We start from the raw sequence: 23,650 nt of genomic DNA on the forward strand, positions 1-23,650 counted from the left end.
AACACCCTGAAGCAACACAAAAACAAAGAAAAAACCCCAAAACAAAAGCCAGCAAAGCAAAACAAGAAAATCAAACCAAAGAACCAACAGAAACTCCAAAACTTCCCCACCAAAAAACCAAACAAAAAGCCCCAAGAGAAACAAACCCAGAACCAAACAAAAAGCCCCAAAAGGAAACAAAACCCCAAATACCTACACACACAAAGCCCCCCAAACAACAAAAAAAACATACTTATTAGAACAGAAATATTAAGGAACTATTTTTACACTAGATACATTAACTACTCAGGCACCAACCTTTTTTTTTTAATACTGTTTTAGGTGACAGAACAGTTTCCATAACTGCCACATGAGACAATATGCATGAAGTTCTGGTTTATTTAACAGGGAAATTGTTCCTTTTGGGGTCTGAGAGCCACCACTGATGGGATTCATCCCCACCCCACGGATCACTGCTGAGCACACCAGTGGCTGCACATACACACACACCTATATATATTTTTAACAAAAAAAGTGGATAATTGAATATTTAGGTTAGAAGAAGAGGTGGTTCAATCTCAGTCAGTATTTAAACTTAGATGGGACGAAGCTTAGAACAGAACAACTGTGCAGAAAGAGAGAGAGGTCTTGATGATCCATGTGGACTTTACATAGCCTTTTGTATGAAAAATGACAGAGGAAATAGGGACAGAGAGCAGGAAGATGAAAAACATGAGACAGGTGAGGAATACTTCTTTATGCTGTTCTGAAACAGCCTTTGATTTCATGACAGCAAACCAAAACACACCAGAAGGGTTCTGGGATATGCACCTCCTGCCAATCCTTGTAATGAGGGTGAATTTAATGCAGCAGCCATGCATGTAAGACGTGCTCTCCCACATTTATTTATATTTTATAATTTTTAAGTGTAGCCAATTATGGATACACACATAAATAACACAGACTATATATAAATATTGAAAGGCACTTAGCTATGCAATATAGCTAAATATACATGTTTTATTTATGCAAGGTAAGACTCGGTTATATAAATGTAGATGTGTTTCTTTTCATGGGTTATATTTAATATTTGCATGCAAAAACATAGTTTCTGGAGGTATCACTGGGTGCCTCCTGGGCAGAACTAAGCCACAGGTGCAGAGCAGGAGCACTGCAGCCACCCTGAGCCAGATTTATCCTGCACCAGCTCTCTTCCAGGGCATCCACTTTGCTGAAAAACCTGCTTATCTCGGAGTTAAACTTCAAAGTCATCGCTCCTGCCTCCCAGAAAGAGGGTCTGCCATACCCTGCTCACCATCCTGCAGCCTGGGTATTTTTAGCTGCCTGGGAAGCACCTGATAGGGACCAAGCTCCAAAGATAAAAATTAACAAGGCCATTATCTGTACTATTATAACAGCTTTTGGTATTACCTTGGCAGTTCGAGGCCCTTAGAAAACTGAGGAAGTTATTTAGAGGCTATATCATCATTTTTTTAGGGGATGAGGAAGGGGAAAAGAGACTACCTTGCAAGTTTAGTACGGAATCTTTGAAGAGAATAAAGCCAATACCAGGAATTGCACAAGGTCACTGCCTGTGCTTCTCTGTCCCCACCATGCCTCCGCCTGTCAGAGGCAGGGTCCCCTCCCCTCTGGATTCACTGTCCCTGGTGCTGGCAGGAGCTCCTGCAACCACAATCACACCCACCCTCTGTGGCCAGGGCCAGCCCCACAGGATCCATGCTGCATCCCAGGAGCCAGAACCCCCCAGGATTCCCCAAAGAACCCACCAGCCAGGTGAGGAGGTGCTTGGGACCACCTGGACTGAAGGCTGAGATTCCCTCCACCACCACCTCCTCCAACAGAAGGACAATTAAATGGATAGAAGAAACAATGGTCAATGGCTTAAGGTGAAGGAGGGTAGATCTAGATCAGATATCAGGAAGAAATTTCTCCCTGTGAGACCCTGGCACAGGGTGCCCAGAGCAGCTGGGGCTGCCCCTGGATCCCTGCAGTGTCCAAGGCCAGGCTGGACAGGGCTTGGAGCAGCCTGGCACACTGGAAGGTGTCCTTGCCATGGCAGGGGTGGCACTGGATGAGCTTCAAGGTTCCTTCCAGCCCAAACCATTCAGGGTTTCTGCGATGCAAACCTAATGATCTAAAAGTCAACTCTGAAAACACAGTAGGAACTACTCACATTTTATTTCTTTACTCCTCAACACTCCAATATAAGCTAAAGCCTGAAAAGAGCCAGGGCTGCTCCTGCACTCCAGAAACACGTTCCACTGCAAGTGATGTGCCTGACTTTAAAGTCATCAGAGCTGACAGCGTGACGTAGGGGAGGCTGTCCCGCCTGAGAGGAAAGCCCAGGGGTCCAACCTCTGTGTATCTGCTCGTGGAGCAGAAATCCCCCTGGACAGGAAGGCCATGTGCTAATTTCTGATGTCCAAAAAACTAACGAGTTCAGACAAGGAAAACACATTTGCTCAGATCCCCAAGTTCGCAGTGAAGCATGGAGACAAGAGAGATGGAAGAGCAGTCGGCCAGAAGCGGAGCACAGCGTTCCTGGCACTTGGCAGAAGGACACAGCAAAGGTTAAAGAGCATCTTCTGAGCAGCGTTAGAAAATGCATTTGGCACATTAGCAGCATCACACAGTGGCAACGTGCCATGGAACACAAATGGGGCCACAGAGGAGGTCAAGAGCATGAGGGAGCTCGTGGGTTTGGTGAGACACATCCCCCTTTGGCAGCCTCAGGGTCAGGCTGCTCCACAAGCAGAAAGATCCGTCACAAATCTTGGACAACGATGACAGCATTGACACGTGAACCTTTCCAATCAGCCTGTTCTTGACTGAACCCTTTTGGTTCCACTTAATGGAAATAGACACTTGTTTTTTCATTCATTTTTTCATTCTCACTCCCATGCCAAGGCGAAAGCAAGGAAACAGTGAGGTAGCAAGACACCTTATGGAGAAACCTGGGCACCCATGGTAACCTCTGACTCTGCTCCCAAACAGAATCACAAAATGTCCTGAGCTGGAAGGGACCCACAAGGACCAACAATGTCCAGCTCCTGGTCCTGCAAAGAACAGCCCCAAAAATGCCACTCTGTGCCAAAATGAGCACTGTCCAAGGCACTTGGGAATGCTGGAAGACAGACAGCATGCCCACATGGCATGCAGTTTCAGCCTGAGAAGCAGGACAGCTCATCCAGCTTTGGCAGAGGCTCGACTGCATTTCCCAGTGTTTTCTGTTTCCCTCTTCAGAGAGTTCAAGTCATTCCACATGTTTCCTCAGAATTCAAAGCATTCAAATTCTTCCAAAGCGCGCTGTTCCCCCCGCCAAAGTAACTCCCTCTACAAGTGGAACCACACCCTAAGCCCATTCGAAATATCCAAGCAATCTTCCCACAACTAGATTTAGAGAAGGCAGCCTTCATCTTTCATTTCTTCTGACAGGCTCTAGTCCTTTCCCAGGTTATTTCCCTCTTGGCCCCACACTGACTGCACCCACCCTTCACAGCTCACCAGAGGAGAGGTTCTCCTGGATGCCCTTCTGCCCTTTCCCAACCTCCTTGGGCTCATCAGTTTAGCACATCAGCGTCCCACCATGGTGGTGGCCCTGGCTTCTGGCCAAGGCTTTTCTGAACAGGGGACATGAACTCTCACTGTTCCTCTGGCACCAGAGCAAAACCAAGAGGTCCTAAAAGCTACAGATCCAGGCTGGTGAAGCTCCCGTGCAGAAAACAGGGAAAAGTCTCTCCAAGGACTCCAGGGTCCCTCAGCAGAGGACACAGGTCACAGTCCAGAGAGATTACAAGGGTTCCTGGGCAGACAAAGGACCAAAGGAGCTCCAGAAGCCACCTCCAAACTTCATAATTCTAGAACAGCTTCCAGCTCCTATGATTACAAAGCTGTTTTTAAAAACCCCAACATAAACATCTCCCTCCTGGAGAGGGATTTTTCACAAAGACACGGAGGGACAGCACACAGGCAATGGCTTCCCAGTGCCAGAGGGCAGGCCCAGCTGGGATATTGGGAAGGAATTGCTGGCTGGGAGGGTGGGCAGGCCCTGGCACAGGGTGCCCAGAGCAGCTGGGGCTGCCCCTGGATCCCTGCAGTGTCCAAGGCCAGGCTGGACAGGGCTTGGAGCAACCTGGGATAATGGAAGGGGTGGAGCAGGGGATGGAGCAGGATGATCTTTAAGGTCCAGACCGAACCATTCTGTGATTCTGTGATTCCATGATTCTATATCCTAAAGGCTGTTTTAAGAAGTAGGGTTTTTCTCATTAGCTTTCAGGAGACAGGTTTAGTCCTTAACACCCCAACCCCAGTTCAAGAGCTCTCTCTTTCACCGCCAATTCTTACATCAGGTTTTCCCTAAACAGCAACAAGACTCTCCTAGGACCTACACTGCTTCAGCACGTACCCAGCCGCCTCCTCCCCAGCCACATGTTAGGGATTAAAAAAAGGCCCATACTGTGAAGCAAGAACATTAGTGACAAACCCTCTGCATTTGCACTAATGCTTCATTATTATCATCACAAATATTCCCCTGATGCCGTTTCACATCCCAGAGTGTTTTCATCCACTGCTGTGGGTTCTAATGAGTTGGCATGTAATTACTTTATTGTGGTCCCACCCCAGGAGGTGAAACACTGCCGTGGGGGTGAAGGTTTTCATCCATAAACTGCTGCTTTCAGTTGACAGGTTTTGCTGAAATGTTCATAAATCTGGAGAACACTTGCGGGTTGTAATAAAAGAGACGATTACAGGGCCGGTAATAAGGGCCTGTGACTAATGACAGCATCCCCCATTGACAGGTAAACACCCAGATAATTGTCATTTGATGAGAAGGGAGAGGGAATAGTTCTTGTGGTTTTGGGGGATTTTTGCTGTTGTTGTTTTGCTGGGGTTTTGTTTTGGTTTTGTTTGTTTGGTTTGGTTTTTTGTGGGGATTTTTTAGGGTTTTTTTTTCTTGTTGTTGGGGTTTTTGTTGGTTTTCTTGTGGGTTTTTTGTTGGTTTTTTTTGGTTGGTTGGTTGGTTTGGTTTTGGTTGTTGTTTTGTCAAATAAATAAATATGGAGGGAAAAAGTAGGTAGATGGTACTGGTGGTACATGGGAGCTGCATTGTCACCACCAGCAATGCCACCAGCAGCAACCAGTGCCAGATACTCCAGAGAGGAGCCAAGGGTGTTACTCTCAACACCAGGAAAACTTCCCTTATCGTCCTTACAGCATCCAGGAGACAGTTTGAGCCTTCAAAATTTAACTGGCCCAGCAGCACAGAGACCAGATGAAATGGTGCTGAATATCAGGCAAATAATCCGACCTCCTTGCGAACCTGCACCGGCTGAGATACTGTTTTTAAGGACATCAAAATTAAGTCTGATTTGTTCTCGCTTTTAAGGAGATTTCCTGAGAGCAGACTTGAAAAGGGCAAAGCCCCAACTCCAGCTCAACCCAAAGGTGTAGCCAACACAGGTGCCACGTCCTTTTCCAGGGAAACTTGTCTGAACAATGGATCCCAACCCTTTCCCTCCGATACAATATGACTCTTGTACTCTCAAGACACCAGACCTGTCCTGCACTCATGGATCCGCAAAAAGAATTCCTTGGGTCCTTCATATCACCTTGGCCGGACTGGTGAGGGCCCCTTACCTACTTCAGCTCTCCCAACACTTTGTTTCGCTCTTTCCTGCCTTTGCTCAAGAACACTCAGAGACCTCCCACAGTCAGGTATTTCCTGGCACAGAAAATATCCAAGTCTCAATGGAAACCCTTCCTGAGGACAACATGGGACATCCCACAGCTGAGGAGCATCCCTCAGAGGCTGAGGCTCCTCATGACAGCCACACCCAGCAGGAAGGCACTCCCCATCCCCTTCCAACAGGACATCTCCAGCATCAAAGAGCTTCAAAACAGGCATCCCAACTTCCCAAGGAAACCTGCCCTCTGACATTCCTTGTTCCTATGCATACTTGATTATTCATGACTGAACAATGTGTGAACAAGGAGTCCAACCTATCTTTTGGACTGTCATCAAGGTTTACCACTCTGGTTTTTACTCTCAAATTTCAAACAAGATTTTGGCCAGCGAGAGAGAGAAGGCAAAAGAGAGCAAACTGCTCTCCAGCATCTCCGAGGTCTGCACGTTAAACGCAGTGAGCTTTACCTTGAAGAGCTCTTGCAAGAGGACTCAGGTTTCCCCCGAGACAAAATAAGGCTTGAGAGGAGCTCCAGCTCCTGGCAGTGCCAAAGACATCAGGTCTGAATCAGTGGCTGTTCCTCAGTACAGCCAGGCCAGGCACATTGGCTGCACGTGGTGAGTACAGGTACAGGGTCTGGAGTAAACACCTGCCCAGGAGGTTCTGAAGTGTTCCAAACCAAAGCAAACGCCAACTCAAGCCTGCTCTTGCCATGAGCACAGCAGCAACACATGTGAAACGAGATGTTTACCCACCTGAAAGGCACCACAGATTAAAGCCCGCTCTTGGATCTTTTATAGAAACAGAAACACTAAAAGGTGGGGGGTCCTCGTTACCTTGCACTCTTCATCCAGCAGGTCCAGGATCCCAAGCTTGGCCTCTATCAGATCTATGCAGGGCTGGTTGTCGTAGAAGTCTATGAGAGTCCAAGGGATTCCCTCCTTCATGTACTCTTCTTGTTCCAGTTTAAACACGTGCTGGGAGTGGGAGAAAGCAGGGTCACCAAGTGCCAGCAGAGCACAGCCCCTTGCCCCTGTCCCTGCTGGAGTTCAGCATTCCAGGAGCACATCCCAAAGCCATAGAGGTTCTGGGTGCTCTCACATACAGCCTGCACAGGCTCTGCCATTCACACAGCCCAGCTCCTGGCATGGAAAATAAAACCACTGCACTGGGAAACCACGGCACAGGGAAAAACAAGGCTTGAAATGACTTTCACTGCAGAATGACTGGAGCTGTCACTGCGCCGAGGTGGAAGCCATATCCTGATGTGGCAATGACACATATATCTCTTGGGCTGACAGAAATCCTCCTCTGCTTTATTGCTCTGCTGATTAAAGCAGTGACCTGGAGCAGGTTCACAAGCTGGGAGCCCAGCCAGGGCTGAGAGTCCGTGTTCCCCATCGAGCAGGGCTTCACAAAGAGCGCCCATCATCCCAGAAGGGATATCAGCAGCAGCATCTGACTGACTCAGGGACACTTCTATTGAAAATTCTTACTTGAAAAAAAAACGTGTAATAAAAAAAACCTTCGCGTGGCTTACGTATCTCAGACCTCTGCCCAAGCAGATAAATTGTCTCAGGCTATTTCTGAGATACTCTAAAGCATATTAAAAAATGATTTTTCAAGTGCACTTTTTTTTCCCTTCAAAGACAGCTTTTTAAAATCTCTTCAAACATGTCATCTTGAAGTTTGAATTTATAAGCTTCAGAAGTGATAGTTAAGACATACCAAGTAAGATATGAATAGTGCAAATACAATCCATAATTTACTTTTCATTTTTAGCAGCAGTGATCTATCTGATGCATAAGATAGACTGCAAATGTTCATGTCCACGCGTATGATATGGTTTCAAAGGGCCAAACTAATCTGCAGTACTTAAATGCTCAAATTTAAATAGTTTCCCCTGTATCCTGAAATTAACAGTACTTTCTTCCTTACTTACAACCAAAGCAGAACACAACTCCTTACTGGTTCCATTTCCAGTGAAGGTAAATGATTGTTTCCAATAAAATAGGAAAATTTCTGGGTTTTGTGAGGCACGTCCAAGTGAAAAGTGGGGAGTGTTTCAAATCCTGTTATTTAATACAGACTTTTCATCTCTCAGGTTTTAGCCATGCTTAATGGAAAGGTTTCCATGCCCATAACTTATTTTAATTCACACTGAAAATCAGCATGAGACCATCCAGGTTTTGTTTTAAGATTGAAACAGCACTAGGAAAAAGGCAAATTACATACTTATTCAGAGCAATATGTGAGCCTTCGCACAAACCACATGCAAATCCATTTCCAGGGTCAAGTTTATACACCAAATAAGCAACATTTTCCAGCCTGAAAGGAGTATCTAGATCCACTGCAGTGAAATGTCTGGGAGAGAAGCATCCCAAGGATCTACATGATCTGTCCAGGCTGCAGGTAAATGCTGTTAAGCAGAAGCCAGAAACACAACAACCCTGCCTCGTTACATTTTCTGCTCAGTTTCATGGAACGTTTCCAAGCTGACCTTACCGAGTTGAACTGCTGCTGGAGCTTTTCGTTGGCATAGTTGATACAGAACTGCTCAAAGCTATTCACTTCAAAAGTTTCAAACCTGCAAAGCAATGAATAAATCAGCATTAGGCATTGCTTTGTTTCAAAATCTTCTCTTTTTTTTTTTTTTAATTTTTTTATTTTTTTATTTTTCCTGTAAGAGAGTGATCTGTGTGATGGGGAACACCACTTACTCAGGCATCTCTTCCATTCCTCCCACCCCAGATCTACACTTTTTTTCCTCAAAACATCTATCTTTCCTTGGCACAACTCGAGGGATTCAAGAGGTCCCTCCTGCCACACACAAATGAGACATTTGGCACGACTGCAGCTTCCTGCCCATCAGCTCTGTCTGAGACAAGAAATGTAACTGCCTCTCCTGGGGAAAAATATTATTAAATATTAAGTCCGAATACATTCACCGCAAAGGTGATGAAGAAACAGTAGCTGCTGTCTTAAAAGACCCGGCGTGCTATTTTTAATGGAACTTAATAGAGCAGAAAAAGAAGGTATTAAATTTGTAATTATAGCTTCTGTACTGCATCCCTGTTAGCACAAAAATTAGACACACGTGAGTAAGCAACTTCTGGAAGGGAGAAGGGGAAAAATGGTGATTTCAGCTCCAACTCCACGCTCCTTACAGAAATCTTAGAGGTACCCCAGCGCTGGACTCAGTGCTCCACCTCTTCGTCAGGACTTCCACAGCCCCCCACACCAAAACATTACCCTGCCCTGACACACATCAGCTCCAAAACAGGCCCAAAAATAGCTTCTTAGTCACAATTATAAAGAAAAAAATATGCAGTTTTAGTAACACAAAGTACAGGTAAGGAGCAGGGAGCCAGCAGAGCCCCTGAGGCTGAAGCACACAACATCCAGGGACAGGCACAGGGAGCCAGGCTTGCTCTTAAAACTCAGAGAGGGTATTTTGAGTTACCCCTGGGAATGATGTGTTTTATATTTCTATTTTTAAGGCACAGTTGGAAGGGGGAAGGGGAAAAAAAGTCTTTGACACATGACTGTAAGGATTAAACCACGGGGAGAAGTGGGAAGGCTTCCTGTGTTCAATGAGTAAGATGCTGTAATGATAAATATGTGACTAAATAATTGTCTGGGTAATAGGCACTGTAGGAGCTTGCAGAACAGTCTTTAAACACTGAATAAATGAAGCCCTTTCTTTCCAACCTCTCTTCCTCAAAATAATCAGTACTTCTGCCACTCCCTGAGGTGATGCAGTTGTTCCCCGGGTACTTCCAGGTGACAATGCCATCATTGCACAAAATGCCAGTGTCCCTGGGGAAATGCAATGCCAAACAGCAAAAGAAAAAGGGGAATGGGAGAAATGAGCTGGTTTTGTGCTTTTATCACCCCCACAGTCCTTGAGGAAACCTAGGACTGCTTTACCTCTGCACTGTCCCCGCAGCTGGTGCCACCTGCACCAAGCAAAGGATGCTTAATCCATTCCCTTCCCAGAAACTGGGCTTTACAGTCTTTAATGCAACAGAATCTGGTGCCTGGGACAGCAAATGTTTACATTAAACACATGGCCTGTCCCTCAGTGATAAGTGTGTCCTTGGAGAGCTCCCACTCTGCTCGACCTTGGTTGCGTGGCTGAGCGAATCAGCACCTCCAGCCCTTGCAACTCAAGGAACGTGAAATCCCAGGACTCTTTGGAAACACCAGCTTCCCCACAGCAACAGGGCAGGATTTAGTTAAAACATAGGTGGAGAGGAGGCACAGTGAGCTAGGTGGAAAAAGGCAATGAGGAGTACATGAGGAAAAGAAATCGGAGTAGAAACTTCTCCCCTTCCAAGACACCAGATGTGATTTATGAACCCTCCCAGTGAGGGCCAGGCGGGGGCAGAGCTGCTGTACAACTCCAGCTCCAAGGGAGATCTCACAAAGTTGCTAATTAAGGGACTCCAATAGCACAATTTGCTAATTGACAAAGCAGATTAGTCGCCAGCCCTACATGTGCGCTCACCAGGAGACCCTACCTGCTCAGAGGGACTGCAGCATCCTTGGTGGGGAAAGCAAAACAGTGCCTGTTTGGTCTCTATTCATTTTAGTGCACTGTAATTTGGTGGGAAATTAAGAATATTCATCACTCCATCCCACTGCTGTGTCTCCCTGGAAGGCACATCCAGCTTGGGGACAGCTCCCGTAAGTAGATTTTCAAGGGGAGAATGCTGTGTTTTGGTTTTTCTGCTGCTCCCCATTCTGCTGTGTGGCTGGTCTCTCCTAAGTCCTCTGCAGCACCAAGGTTTGTATTAAAATATTTATAGTTCATGAATAAGTCCAGCACACAGCTGGTCGCCTGGGTGTTCACACTTCACATGGCAAACAAGAGGGGGAACAAGCTGTCCCCAACAAGTCCAGAAGTGCCACATGGATCTACTCTTCTGACTGACTTCAGCATTAGTGCTACAGCAAATAACCCCATTTCAATAAACACAGAAAGAAATATAGAAATAAATAGAGAAATTTGAGTGCTGTACCCTCTCACCTCAGTGCTAACAGAGAATGGAGGATGCAAGGTCGAGCATGAGAAAGTTGGAAGAAAAACCCTACAGCTTCTGCATCCTCTGTTTGGATCCCACCCCTAGAAATCCCATCCCTAGGGACAATCCTCCCCTAGGAGAACCAGGACAGAGAAGCTTTGAGGGTGTCAAGGATGTGCTGTGAAGCTGCCTGTGGGCTCCCTGCCTTTCCAGCTCAATCCCTCTCCCAAAGGAAAGGAAAAAACAACATCCATTTGGGGAAAAAAAAAAATCTCATCGTTAGAAAAATGCATTAAAAACTCAAAAAACACAAGAGTTAGGAGAACCCCTTTTAAAGTTCAGCAGAGTCAGGCTATCATCATCCATATTCCCCGTGTTGTTAATTACTCAGCATTTAGACAGCAATACCCATTTATGAAAGGGATTTACGGTCATTTTAGGACACCTGACTCTCACAAGCACTTCAGCCAAGAGCATGGACACCTTCCCCTGCAAATCTGCCTCTTTAGCAGGACCTGCAGGTCCTTGTGAAAAGCCCTGCTGGTGTCACCAGGCCTGTGAAAGCATCTGCTGGCCCACGCACTGGACGTGACGCACAGACCGCAGGCTGAAGGAGGTTTTTTCTTCCACACTAACAGATTTTCAAGCCCAGCTTAATCTTTCATGAGCCTTATCCTCAAGTCTCCTTTCATTCAGATTTCTGAAAGTCTGATCCTCTAGCTCAGGCATCCGATTTTCTGTATGGACCCACCATCACCCACAGGGCTCCATCTCAAAGCTTTATTAATCATATTCCAGCCAGCAGAAAATTCTGTTTGTAGGGACAGAGACAGAAAACAGCTTCTCTGTCTCATACAGTCTTTGAACAAGACTGTGCCATATTTAAGGTCTTCCCAAGAGAGCCCAGAAACTTGCAAACCAGAGAGAGCAACCTCATCACTTCAAGCTTTCCCAGTGAAATCCCAAACCAAACAGAACTGTACTGTTATCATCCTTGACAGCAGTATTCCTGCAAACCTGGCCACATGACAGCAGTTACTGATGGAGATCAGCAACCTGTGGGGCTGCACTGGTGCTGCAGCACTTTCTGGCATCCTTTCTGCTGCTGTGGCTTTCCAGCAGATGTCAAAACCAACGTCCCAAACACCAGCAGCTGTAGAAACCTCGTGGGAGGGTTTATAAACAAGACACAGTTCCAGCAATTGTGTGGGTGTTATAGCCCTAAAATCAGGCTGCTTTTTTGTTCTGATCCAGAACTGCTTTGGGAGGACTTCATTCTGAACTTGAAGGTTCTGCTAGAGCTGATAGACCTTCAGAGGACACAGGATTTGGGACTGAGCAGCAAAGCAACTGCCCTGGGTTAGGGACTGGTTCCTGGAGCAGCTGCAACTTGTGCATTCCACCTTCCCCTCCTAAACAGGAGCCATTCAGCACCTTAATGTGTCAAGGGAGAACAGGAGACCCCTGCTGTCCCACTGAGAACCACAGAATCCCAGAACAGTTTTGGAGTGCAAAGGACCTTTTAAAGTCATCCAGTCCCCACATGCAGGGACACCTTCCACTGTCCCAGGTTCCTCCAAGTGCCATCCAACCTGGCCTAGCATGGACCACCTGGGACTTCTCTCCTGCCCTTGCTGCCCAGAGACACCAAAAAAAAAAAAAAAAGTGTTGAAAAAATGGAGGGTAAAACCCAAACCCCACAAGACCTCTTTGCTTTTCCACCCCACAACTGAGAGAATCCCTTCCTTCCCCTGAGAGAATCTCTTCCATTCTGTATTCTGCTTCTTTGCAGCACTTCAGCTAAAATAAACTCAGACAACTCTCACATGCCTCTTCTACCACCACCCAAGTGCCAGGAGGACAAACCGGGCAGTAATGGGTACCCAGAACAATTTTAAAGCGGCTCGTTGCCCCTGAGGGTGCAAGCTGCAAGCCTTGCTGGAGCTTTTTGCACCTTACATCCCCACCACAGGTTGCCAAGATCCTCTGAAAGCTCTCACTGCACCAGGGCCCTGCAGCAGCGGCTTCACAGATGAAGCAGTGTCCTGAAACCCCACAGCAAGATGAGGCAGTCTTTGGTCTCCACAGCAGCACCTTCACCCCAGCTCATCCTTTACTTTGTTTTAAACAGCACAGGAGACAGAAACCCCAGATGGGAAGGGCATGGGAGGTAAATCTCAGAACCCAGCGCTCACACAGACCCACGTGCACCATTCTGCGCTGAAGGCTGCACACTCTGAAGGAGGATCAAAACTGCAAACTACACAGCACTTTTTTGTGATCCTTTCTTATCATTCCCACATTTATTGTACTCCTTTCTGATTATTCCCATCACATGCCACCAACCAAAGCAGTGTGAGCTTTGCAAGAAGGGGAAACAAATTATAAAGGACTCATTGAGCAGTGCCTGAGGAGGTGCCTACCCATAGATGTCGAGCACGCCGATGAATGAGTGCTGCTTCACAGTGGTGTGCAGGGCCTTGTTGATGTGCTGCACGATCCAGTTGAAGAGCTGGGCATAGATGTGCTTGGCCAGGGCGTTCCTGGCGTTCACCACCTGGTGCAGGGACATGCTCTTCACGTAGGTCTCGGCCGTGGTGACGAGCTTGCGGTGACAGAGCCAGTGCTGCATCTGGCTGTGCTCCACGCCCAGCAGGCCGCAGAAGTTGCTCAGGTGCTCGTCCTCGCTCTGGGAGGGGGGACCAGAAGCAAAATCAGCAGGCTGGTGACACCCCAAACTGGCATTTTAACACCCAAGCTCACGGATCTGCACAAGGAATGGCAGCTTTTTATCACAACCTGTGGAAAGCTGTGTCTCTGCTGGGGACAGGAGAGCAGGGACACCCGTGCAGCTGTGCTAGTCCTCATGGACAGGGTGGGACAGCTCACAGAGAGCTCTGGATGGTGGGACCGAATCTTGGCCCTGCTCTGGTTATCCTTGAGCTTTCACAAAGAGCAGATTCCCATGGGAAAAAAGAATTCTCCATCTCATTCCTCCTCGAGCTGCAGCTACACTCTCCCCCTGAGCAACCCTGGTTATGCCTCAGACTAAAGCTTAGGCTATGCCGTGACACCCTGCCTTTTACAAAATAACTCCATCCTGAATAACAAAGTTACAAATCGTGCATTACCAGAAGGGCTTCAGCTTTGCACAATTAATGAAATGAAACGTGAACTTCATTTTCTTTAGTGCAATGTATTTCTCCCCCCCCCCCCCCCCCCCCCCGTCTGAAATTAAGACAAAGCAGTTCTGAGTCTCTATTATGGTCAGATAGCAGGCACTGCCTCTTGGAAAATGAGAAAACAATTTTCCCTTCCTCTGTGTAATAATACATATCTATAGAAAGTAAACTGTTTCCAGTTAGGCAAGTGTACTCAGAAACGCTGGATGGGGTTGGGGATGCACAAAAATGTGCATTTTACAAGAATTCTAGGATGTTTTATTGCTTCAATACCTTTTTGACCACAGAGTCAAGGTTGTACCAGAATTTATTTAATACCTTGCAATTACATTTGAAGGTAATTAAAACAACATGAACCTCATTAACAGAACTCAACACTGTTGAAGCAGACGGCTTTCACATATCCATGTTGCCAAATACCAAGTAAATTACCCCCAGCATCTCACTCATTGAAGACCACATTATCTCAAGGGTAACACTAAAGCATGTGCAGAACCCTTTTAATACTTTAATTAGGAACAAACGACCCAGCCTGGGATGCTATGATAACTTACAGGACAGTATTTTCCATATAATTGCTTTACTTTCCCCCACCTCCGAGCAAACACAGAAAGAGAAAAACCACCTCTAAGGCATCTTTAGTGCTATTTATTTTTGCTAATTTACTATGCAGTGCTCCTTTGGCCACGTTACAAGCAGCAGCTCCGTGGCTTTGCCTGGAGGAAAGTGGTTGTAAAGCATCACACCATGTGCTGGTGTCACCATCAGTGTCACAAGTCCCCAAGACCCTGCACTGGGTGCTCCAAGGCAGCAGGAGGAGTTAAAGGTGGGTTGGGATGTAAGGGATGTAAGCAATTTTTGAACAATCTTGCTTGCAGGCTGGCCAGAGAGGAGGAATAATGCATTATTTCCTGGAACAAACAAAGCAACGAGGAGCTTTTGATGGCGAAAAAAAAAGGCTAAGAAAACCAGGAGGAAAAGGGCTTTCTACCAAAGGACACTGCTGTGAAGATCACACATCACACAGCCTGACTCCTGAGCACACCCAGCTCCCCAGGTGCCCCCTCCTGAGGGTGACCTACCGAAACACTGCAGGCTTCCCCATCTCGTTCCCCTTGGATTTCCAAGTTCCCCAGGTGCAGAATGGCAGCAATTATCCTAAAAATGGTCATCTGATGAGACTCCTTCACTCCTGCGGGAACAATTGATAGCTGATTGTCACAACGGAAAACAAAACACGGTTTTGAGTTTATTTGAAGGTGCTAGCAGTGTTTGATTTCCTTCCAAGGCAATTGGTTTTCAGAATCATGAGGCTTCTTCCAAAAAATACACCATAAAATCTCAATTTTAACACAGGTGGGTTTAATACACACAAACCCAAGAGTGTTGCAGTGATCAAACAGGATCAGAGTTACAGGGGCTCTGCAGCTTTCACAGAACAAGGACTTGCTTGTCTTTCATCGCAGCCTGCTGACAACCCAGGCACGGAAATTACAACTTATTGCCAACATCCCACAAAAAGAAAGGAAAATTAAAGCCCTGCACAATGCCTCCACACTGGTGGCACAGCTGGATGCAGCAAGTCACCAGGGAGGTGATGGGGAGCTCTGTGTTACCCTCCCCAGTGTCCCAACAAGAGCTACATGTTGTGGGTCTTTACTGGGGGTGTAAGATATCATTGTTTTACATATTTTATTTATATATATCGCTTTGTCTGTTTTTCTTTACAGGAATTCCCAGGATTTGCAGGCATTCCCAGCAGGAGCTTTGCTCAGCAGAAGCCTGCACATGGCCTGCTTGCAGTATCTTGCATTTTTTTAACGTCCCAGCTGGGTTTCTGTGTCCCTTTTGTGGTCAGGGCTGGTGTCCTAATTATCCACCCAAGGTCTGAGACATCACCTGCTGGTTTCTGAATCATCCAGAGCTTCCCTTTCTCTCTCTCTCGGGACTTTTCTGTTATCAGCACAGTGAGAAATGTTTCAAGGTTACTGAAAGGAGCAATGCTCTGCTCTTACTTGGAACTCTTAGCTGGAGTTAAGCCTGGCTAGGACTGGGGATTTGCAGACAAATTTAACTTCTTGTTACACACAAAAAAGGCAAGACTGGAAACCACAGTAGCAATTTCACCAGGCCCTGAACAGATGCAGAGCTGGGAAACACTGAAGGAAGATGAGGAAGAGCAGAGACAGAGGAACATGTGAAGAACAGAAAATCATCAGACTGGCCCCAGAGGAAGATGCTCTCACAGGGCATCCCAGGGACCAGCAAGGAGACGGGAGCTGCTTGAGGAGCCAGAGAAGGGAACCAAAGAGACACTACACAAGCCAAGGGGATGGGGAGAGAGTTCTCTAGGGATTACAGTCCTGTGGACAAGGCTGGAGCATCCAGGAATCATATTTTTTGAGTAGTTAACAGAGGTCACACACACTGAACAAGACAGGGAGAAGACAGGACCCCAAAGAGGAGATGAGGCCCATCTAAAATACAAAGAGGACAAACTTCGGGGAAACAGCTCGCTGTGAGTCCCCACACTCACTGCAGGCACAGCTGGTCAGGGGATTTCACAGGCATCTCTGAACACCATGAGCTCCTCTCCCAACCCGTGAAATGGAACCAAGAGGCGCCGAGACCGATCAGGATTTATAAACTCGGTTTCAGATAAATACAAATAAATGGGGCAAGTTTTCCCTTCCAGATTGTTTTTCCTTTCAAAGAGCCCTGCTGGCAGCACGGGGGCTGGACACAGCCACAGCCTCTGCAGCTGCCATGTAGATGTGGGCCCTGCACAGCAGGGATGTACTCAGCTCATTACTTCCAGGAATCAGCTACAACACTGTGATCCAAGAAGTGACATCACCCTCAACCACAATACAGACTGAACTGCAGAGTAATAGCTCTTCTCCTGCCTGTAAACAGGGTAAAAAAATAGCAAGTCAATACTGCAGCCCTGCCTTGACTTCAGAATGGTTTAGGCTTCTCTTAAATTCTACATCCTTCTCCACCTCACTGCTGCTTCATGGGCAGCTACAATTCTGTAGCTCCTCCTGAAGAACACAGTAAAGCCAACTAGGTCAACAGAGATGTCATAATTCAGCCAAAACACTGAAAACAATTGTGAGAGACTTCAGCTGGGCAAGCTTTGTGCTGAGCAGCTCCTTACCGAGCAGGGTGAAGGCGTGCCTGGTCTTCTCAAAGTCATCAGCATCATCCACACCATCAATGGATGTGTCACCTCCCTGAGAAGTGTAGAAAAAGTCTTCGGCACATGCTAGGAGACAAGAAAGAAATAACATCAGCAAGAAGTCCTCCCCCCCTGCAGCCACTCCCCAGAAGGTGGACTGGGATGCTCCCTGTCCCCTACCCCTGAAGGGCACCTGTGCCCTTTGAACCAGTTTGCTCAGGAAATTGAGTTTTTGCCACTTGGTGAGTGGCTGTAGCTGCTTCTTGCAGTGAGGAAACCTCTTCTCCATGCACAGCAAGCTCAGTCAGGGCAGCACTGAGATGTATTTGGGATTCTGGCAACAGCTCCATCACATGGGACAAGACCATTTCAAATACTGAGGTGACTACTTTCAGTAATTCCTCATCCTGTTTTACACATCCGTGACTGATTCAGGTATTTTAACACCTTTTCTACACAAAGCCTTAATCCTTGGGAGGAAAGGGAATGGAGAATGGCTCACGGTGCCTGAATTACACCACTTGAACATCTGTGCTTTAGCAAAGTTACTCCAGGATGACACCAACAAATCCTGTGGAGGCTGAGAGGCATTTCCAATGCAAATAAAACATGAAGAGATTGCAGGATTTGTGCCCACTTAAGAAAGCTGCACATGTAATCCCCCTCCTTAAAACAAGGCTCCCCATGAGGCCCAGAGCAGTAAAATGTGTGCACAAGGCTGCTGGCTGAGCCCTGGTAGAGCCAGAGCTCGTCCCCAGAGCAGCCTCTCCTCCCCACCCAGAATCAGTTCTCAGCACCAGCCTCAGCCTCATTTGAACTGAGTAGGAGTCATTTGCCAAAACCCACTCATTAACACACACAAATACATTCCCCAAGCATCATGAATATAGAGAAAAAGCCTACTGTGCTCCATGCCAGCCTAGTGGTAACCTTTAAAATCATTGCAATATGCACTTTTCTTGACTCAAATTGCTACCAGAAGCTCCCCATCCCTTCCCAAGCCTCCCACAGGCTTCTGCATTAGCTGTACTTTCAGGCTCTAAAGAGAAACATTTAATTCTTTTTGGCATACAAAGCCCTGAGACCCAGAGATTTAGGTAATTTCACTGATTGCCAGAGCACCAGGAACAAGGGGCAGAAAATGCTGATTGGGGTCAGGCAGACAAGGTCCCTGCTGGTCCCCCAGCACAACAGGAGCACATCCCACTCACAGCTTGATGCTGCTGCACATCGTCCTGCAAGATGCAGCCAGGGCTGGTGCTGGCCAATGGGACCAGGATATCAGCTCTCGATTTTAAACATTCACACTGGGATCTGTTTCTGCCTCAAGTCATTCCTGGTTTAACTGACTCCAATCCCTGCATTTTGAGATCTCTAATTATTTTAACAAACATGCAAGCCCTTTGATTCATTGCAAACAAATAAAGCACGTTCCTGCCTTGCACCACTGCCCAGGCATCATTAAGCTAGACACCACACTTCAAAAGGCACTTGCATTGCACATCACCATTTAAAGTCAAATATTTACTTTCTAGTTTAAAATTAAGCCTTTAGGATCACTCTGACTGAAGTCAACACTGGTTTGCTCTGCTGTGCTCATGCATGTTTAGAGACTTTTTGTTTTCCAGAATCTTGCAACATAAAAGGAAGTAATAACAATTCTTTGTATGTGCAAGACCCAGAGAAGCAATAGCTCCTGTTTTACAGATGGAAAAATATACATCCTCCTCCATGAGTAATAAAAAGTGTATTTTCACATCAAGACACCTCTTGTTTTGTATAAGCCTTGGGAAGACAAGATTGACAGGTAAGTACAGCTCACACGAGGAAATAAATCTGAGTTCTGACTAGTCACCTTCAAGCAAGCCAGTAAATCCAAGACAAAGCTGGAAATGAAAAACATCACTCAAAAGAAAAAAGAACAAGTGGACTGTACACCTCTGCACTCACCAGCAATCCCAGGGGCCAAGGCTGAGCCGGTGTCACACTGACAGGAGCAGCTCACGGACCCACATCCCTGTCCCCACCCAGCCTGTCAGCAGCCCCACATCTGACAGCCCCCAAAACACTCTGGGGAGGCATTTTTCAGCTACTGCAAGGTGAGAGGGCAGGAGACACCAAGGACACACACCTTCACCTTTGGAAGGAACTGCTTCTTTTCCAATACCCACTGGACATCGGTGCATGCTGTGACACAGAAAATGCAAAGCGCCACAGAGAGCAGCTGGAGACTGACAGGCTCTGACAACAAATTTTGATTAGAAATGACCCAAAGAAGGCTTCCTTGCAGGCTAGTGGCTCTGGCACCCACTCCTCCTGCACTGCCAGCTGTTGCCATTACACATTCATCCCTGAGATGCTGAAGTTGAGAGCCACAGTCACAGCAGCACACACATGTCCTGGGTGATGTGCCAGCACAGCAAAGGCCTCTCAGCCTCCACTTCCACCAGTCACCATAAACACAGATGATGCTTTTAGAGAGCTGTGATGAGTAAGACTGGTATTTCCCCTGATCCACATGTTCCCAAGAAGAGAGCGGTGGTTTCACAGCTGGAGCTCTCACATGTCAACTCATCTCCCAGATGGAGCTGAAATAAGTTGTGTCTGAATTTTAAGATGCCAGCAGACATCATCGTTACCCAGGGTACGTTTTTAAAAATGAAGCACATCAGCATGGCATAAACTCTTGAAAATGGTCCACATGATGTGCTCTGTGTGGGCAGCATGCCTACAGCGACCCAAAAGGTCATTCAGACAAGCTCAGAATTACCCAGAAACCGAAGGCCCCTCTCCTCATCTGCCATCCCATCGCAGTGTGGGTGGCAACCTCTGCAAGACCCTGTGCTGGGATCAGAACCTGCCTTGCTCACTATTCAAAGTAGGTAAAAAGCCTGGTTTAAACCCTGCTTCTCTCTCTAAGCAACAGCAAATATTCAAGATAAAATAACAATTAAAATTCATCCCTGCACCACCTGCTGCAAATGTAAATCCTCTGAATTAGGTGTTCTATAGAGGTTTAGCTGCAAATCCCGGCAGGAAAACCCAACCCATTCCAGGAGCTAGCCATTTAAAAAAAAAATAAAAAAAGCCATTTTAAAAAAAAAGAAGCATAATGAAATCAAAGGACACAACCACTCCTGCCGAAACACTGTCCAGATCAGCCCACACTCACATTCAATTTAAACTACACACCTCATGCAAGGTTGGTACAATATTAACACATGCTCTCCCTGCATCAGCTGGCATATACCACAGCAATGTAGTTTCACTGCAGCCCTGCTGCCAATTTTTTACAAAACCACGGAATCACAAAATGGTTTGGGTTGGAAGGGACCTTAAAGGGACACCTTCCACTAGCCCGGGTTGCTTCAAGCCCCAGGCACTGCAGGGATCCAGGGGCAGCCACAGCTGCTCTGGGTACCTTGTGCCAGGGCCTGCCCACCCTCACCAAGTTGCCACATCCCTGGTGACAGGGTGAGCCAGCCTGTGCTCCACCCAGCAGCAGAAGCCCTCCAACCTCATCTCCCTCCCCTTCTCCCACTGCCCAGGCACACGGGGCCTCACCAGTGACCCACATTTCTGACCCCACCACTTCTCCTGTGCCCCAGGCAGCAGCCAGCAGAGCACAGGGATGTGCCAGCACTTACTGAGTCCAAGGTCTTTGAATTCTGGAAGGCTTGAGGAGGCACAGAGCTGGTAGAAGATGTGGTAGTTGCGCTCGTCCTCTGCCTGTGGGGAAACGCTGAGTTACCAGAGGCACGGAGAGGCCACAGCAGTGCTCCCACCTCACACTGGTGCCCCCTGAGCCCAGGGCCACCCTGCTCCCACCCCTGCTTCCCACCATCGAGACCCCACCAGTGAAACCAGCACAAGGACGCTTTCCTTGCCACCTGGGAGGAAGGAGGTGCCCAGCCTGACCAACACACGTTGCCCATCTGGCAAAGAAAGTAAATAATTCTGTATTACCTTCCACATCTTATCCCCCTCTGCAATAACCAGGCTAAATGAAGCACCAAGCACTGACTTGCAAACACACAGTAATATAAAAGAAGGGGGTTTACTTTCTGTGGCTTCTCGAAGTTGCCCGTTTTTTAGGATTTTTTGTATTTGGGCTACTCTTCTTTTGTGCAAGGACAAAATTTTTGCAGCAGTTTCTGATCTACATCCCAAGCAGAAACGAAGAAAGCCTCTCCTGAGCTTGCTCAAGAAACCCAAGGGATGTGCTGTGGCAGAGACATCAGCCCTCTCAGCCCCTCTCCTGCCCTTTCTTTCTGCTCAAAACTGAACGCTGTTGCCTGCAAGTTGTTCTCCCTGGCTCTTTATCTAACAAGTCTCCCAGGTACACCTTAGCCCAGGACAAGGGTCATCAGGCTGGAATCATAAAGAACTCCAAGACTGAGTCCAAAAGACACATCTGGAAGCTGTGTGCACTGAGACAGCAACAAGACAAGAGGGAACAGCCTCAAGATGTCCCAGGGGACATCTAAACCTTTAGGCTGGATATTAGGAATAATTCCTCCATGGAAAGGGCTGTCCAGCCCTGGCCCAGCTGCCCAGGGCAGTGGTGGGGTCCCCAGCACTGGAGGGGTTTGAAAGCTGTGTGGATGTGGCACTTGGGGACACGATCACAGGGAAGGTGGAGAGGGACTTTGTACAAGGGCATGGAGGGACAGGACAAGGAGCAATGGCTTCCCGTTGACAGAAAGAGTAGATTTAGGTTATATATTGGGAAGGAATTGCTGGCTGGGAGGGTGGGCAGGCCCTGGCACAGGGTGCCCAGAGCAGCTGGGGCTGCCCCTGGATCCCTGCAGTGTCCAAGGCCAGGCTGGACAGGGCTTGGAGCAGCCTGGCACACTGGAAGGTGTCCCTGCCATGGCAGGGAGTGGAATGAGGTGATCTTTAATGTCCTTCCAACCCAAACCGTTCCAAGATGATGATTCTATAATGGGTATGGCAGTGCTGGGGGGACAGTTGGATTTGATGGTCTTAAAGGTCACTTCCAACCTAAACAATTCTGTGGTTCTACTTGTAAACAGATTTTTTTTTTTTTTTTTTTAAAAATCCAAAGATCCAGACCATTGAACTCCTGGAATACAGCACCCAAAAGAAAAAAAGGAAAAAAAGCCCCACAACTCCTCACCTGAAATACAACCCGAGATTTTTCCAGTAGATACGTCCTCATGTTGGCACCAATGATGTGGTACCTTTTATCAAAGCCAATCTGAATGTATTTCCCAAAGCGGCTGCTGTTGTCATTCCTTGTTGTTTTAGCATTTCCAATGGCCTGCATAAAACAAACAAAATTAAACATAAATTTTTAATTGAGTTTCTTAATTTTTTTAAACACTTCGATTTGCAATCAGTGTTACATAAACAGTGGCTGGAAGATTTGAGGAAAACCCCTTCCCAGATGCAGGATGCAGAGGAACATTGTGACTTTGGGGAGGACTCTTCACTGAAAATGCAGTGCCTCCAGGGTTTTTATGGAAGAAAAATGCATACAAACAGCAACGAGTATTTGTACAGGAATTAAATCATCTACATCCACAAAATCCTCAACATTCATGTCCCACCTTACAGGATGCCCCCACCTCTGCTCAGAGTCACCACCAGCAGCTTCCCTGGACAGGCCTGCTTCCTCCACAAGCCCATTTAACTCAGGTTTTTCTGCAAACCAGGCAGTTTTCTTTTATGTTTTTTTCTGCATAGGCAATGTTCTCATCAATTTCCAATAAAGACAGGCAGGTTGCCTGGCCTCAGCACTTAGAAATTACAGCCAGAACTGAACACAGGCAGGGAAATTAGAGCAATAAAATTCTGGGGTCATCTAGAAGAATAGTGTGCACAATCAATTTCTTTTCTTGGATGGTTTTAAGTGCCCCCTGTTATCGCAGCTGCATTTCACAGAGGCAAGGGAGATGGGTGAGGAAAGGAGTAAACTAGCAGGGTTGCCAGGAGCAAACCCCCAGAAAACCAGCCAGTTTTCCCCACACAGCTGCTGGCTTTTCTTACTGCTCCTCACCTGCACCACCACTGGTTTGGACACCGCAGCAGGGTGTCCCACCCTGGACCAGCCACCCCCTCCCTGTCCATCAGACAATTTGGCACGAGGCAGCGTGATGGGAAGCCTCCCTGAAGGCTGAGCCAAGCCTAAGGTTAAGCACAGGACAACACCACTAAAGCAGCACTGCTGGGCTCCCGCCTTGGAAAGAAAGTCAGCTGAGGCTGAAGTGCTCTGTGGACTTTGGAAAAGCCCAGATCAACTGAAGGCACTTCATGACCCCAAAATCTGTTTGGAAAATGGGGTTTAGACATTTATTACACAGAATTTATTATTCAGACATTTATTTTCAGTGTCTGGCTTCAGTAAAAGGAAACAAATCTGCTTTTCCCCTTTCTTTTGTATTTAGAAGAAGAATTATTTTCCTTCAGAGCAAGGATTTCTCTATAGTGAGACTTGTTATTCCCCCATCACTGACAAATCAGGTTGGAAAATCCCTCCCAGCCCATCGAGCTCAACTTGTGCCTGATGCCTTGTCACCCAGCCCAGGGCACTGAGTGCCATGTCCAGGTGGT

At 47.1% G+C, this 23,650-nt stretch overlaps 1 protein-coding gene across 3 annotated transcripts in view; it reads right to left on the reverse strand.

Annotated features, from left to right (window-relative positions):
- The window catches only part of MYO5B (myosin VB), a 142,426-nt gene that overhangs the window by 71,830 nt on the left and 46,946 nt on the right, over positions 1 to 23,650 (reverse strand). For all 3 annotated transcript variants that reach the window (XM_014257028.2, XM_088054098.1, XM_088054097.1), the window contains exons 6-12: positions 22,215 to 22,358; positions 20,722 to 20,803; positions 17,054 to 17,161; positions 14,976 to 15,085; positions 13,135 to 13,400; positions 8,190 to 8,271; positions 6,521 to 6,661 (exon numbers count right to left, since the gene is read on the reverse strand). In XM_014257028.2, coding sequence (XP_014112503.2) covers positions 6,521 to 6,661; positions 8,190 to 8,271; positions 13,135 to 13,400; positions 14,976 to 15,085; positions 17,054 to 17,161; positions 20,722 to 20,803; positions 22,215 to 22,358 — 933 coding nt within the window. The remainder of the gene's footprint in view (positions 1 to 6,520; positions 6,662 to 8,189; positions 8,272 to 13,134; positions 13,401 to 14,975; positions 15,086 to 17,053; positions 17,162 to 20,721; positions 20,804 to 22,214; positions 22,359 to 23,650) is intronic.

The sequence above is a fragment of the Pseudopodoces humilis genome, chromosome 4 (assembly GCF_049639895.1).
Source record: "Pseudopodoces humilis isolate 2021_Gansu_Grassland_sample_001 chromosome 4, ASM4963989v1, whole genome shotgun sequence".
Taxonomy (NCBI): domain Eukaryota; kingdom Metazoa; phylum Chordata; class Aves; order Passeriformes; family Paridae; genus Pseudopodoces; species Pseudopodoces humilis.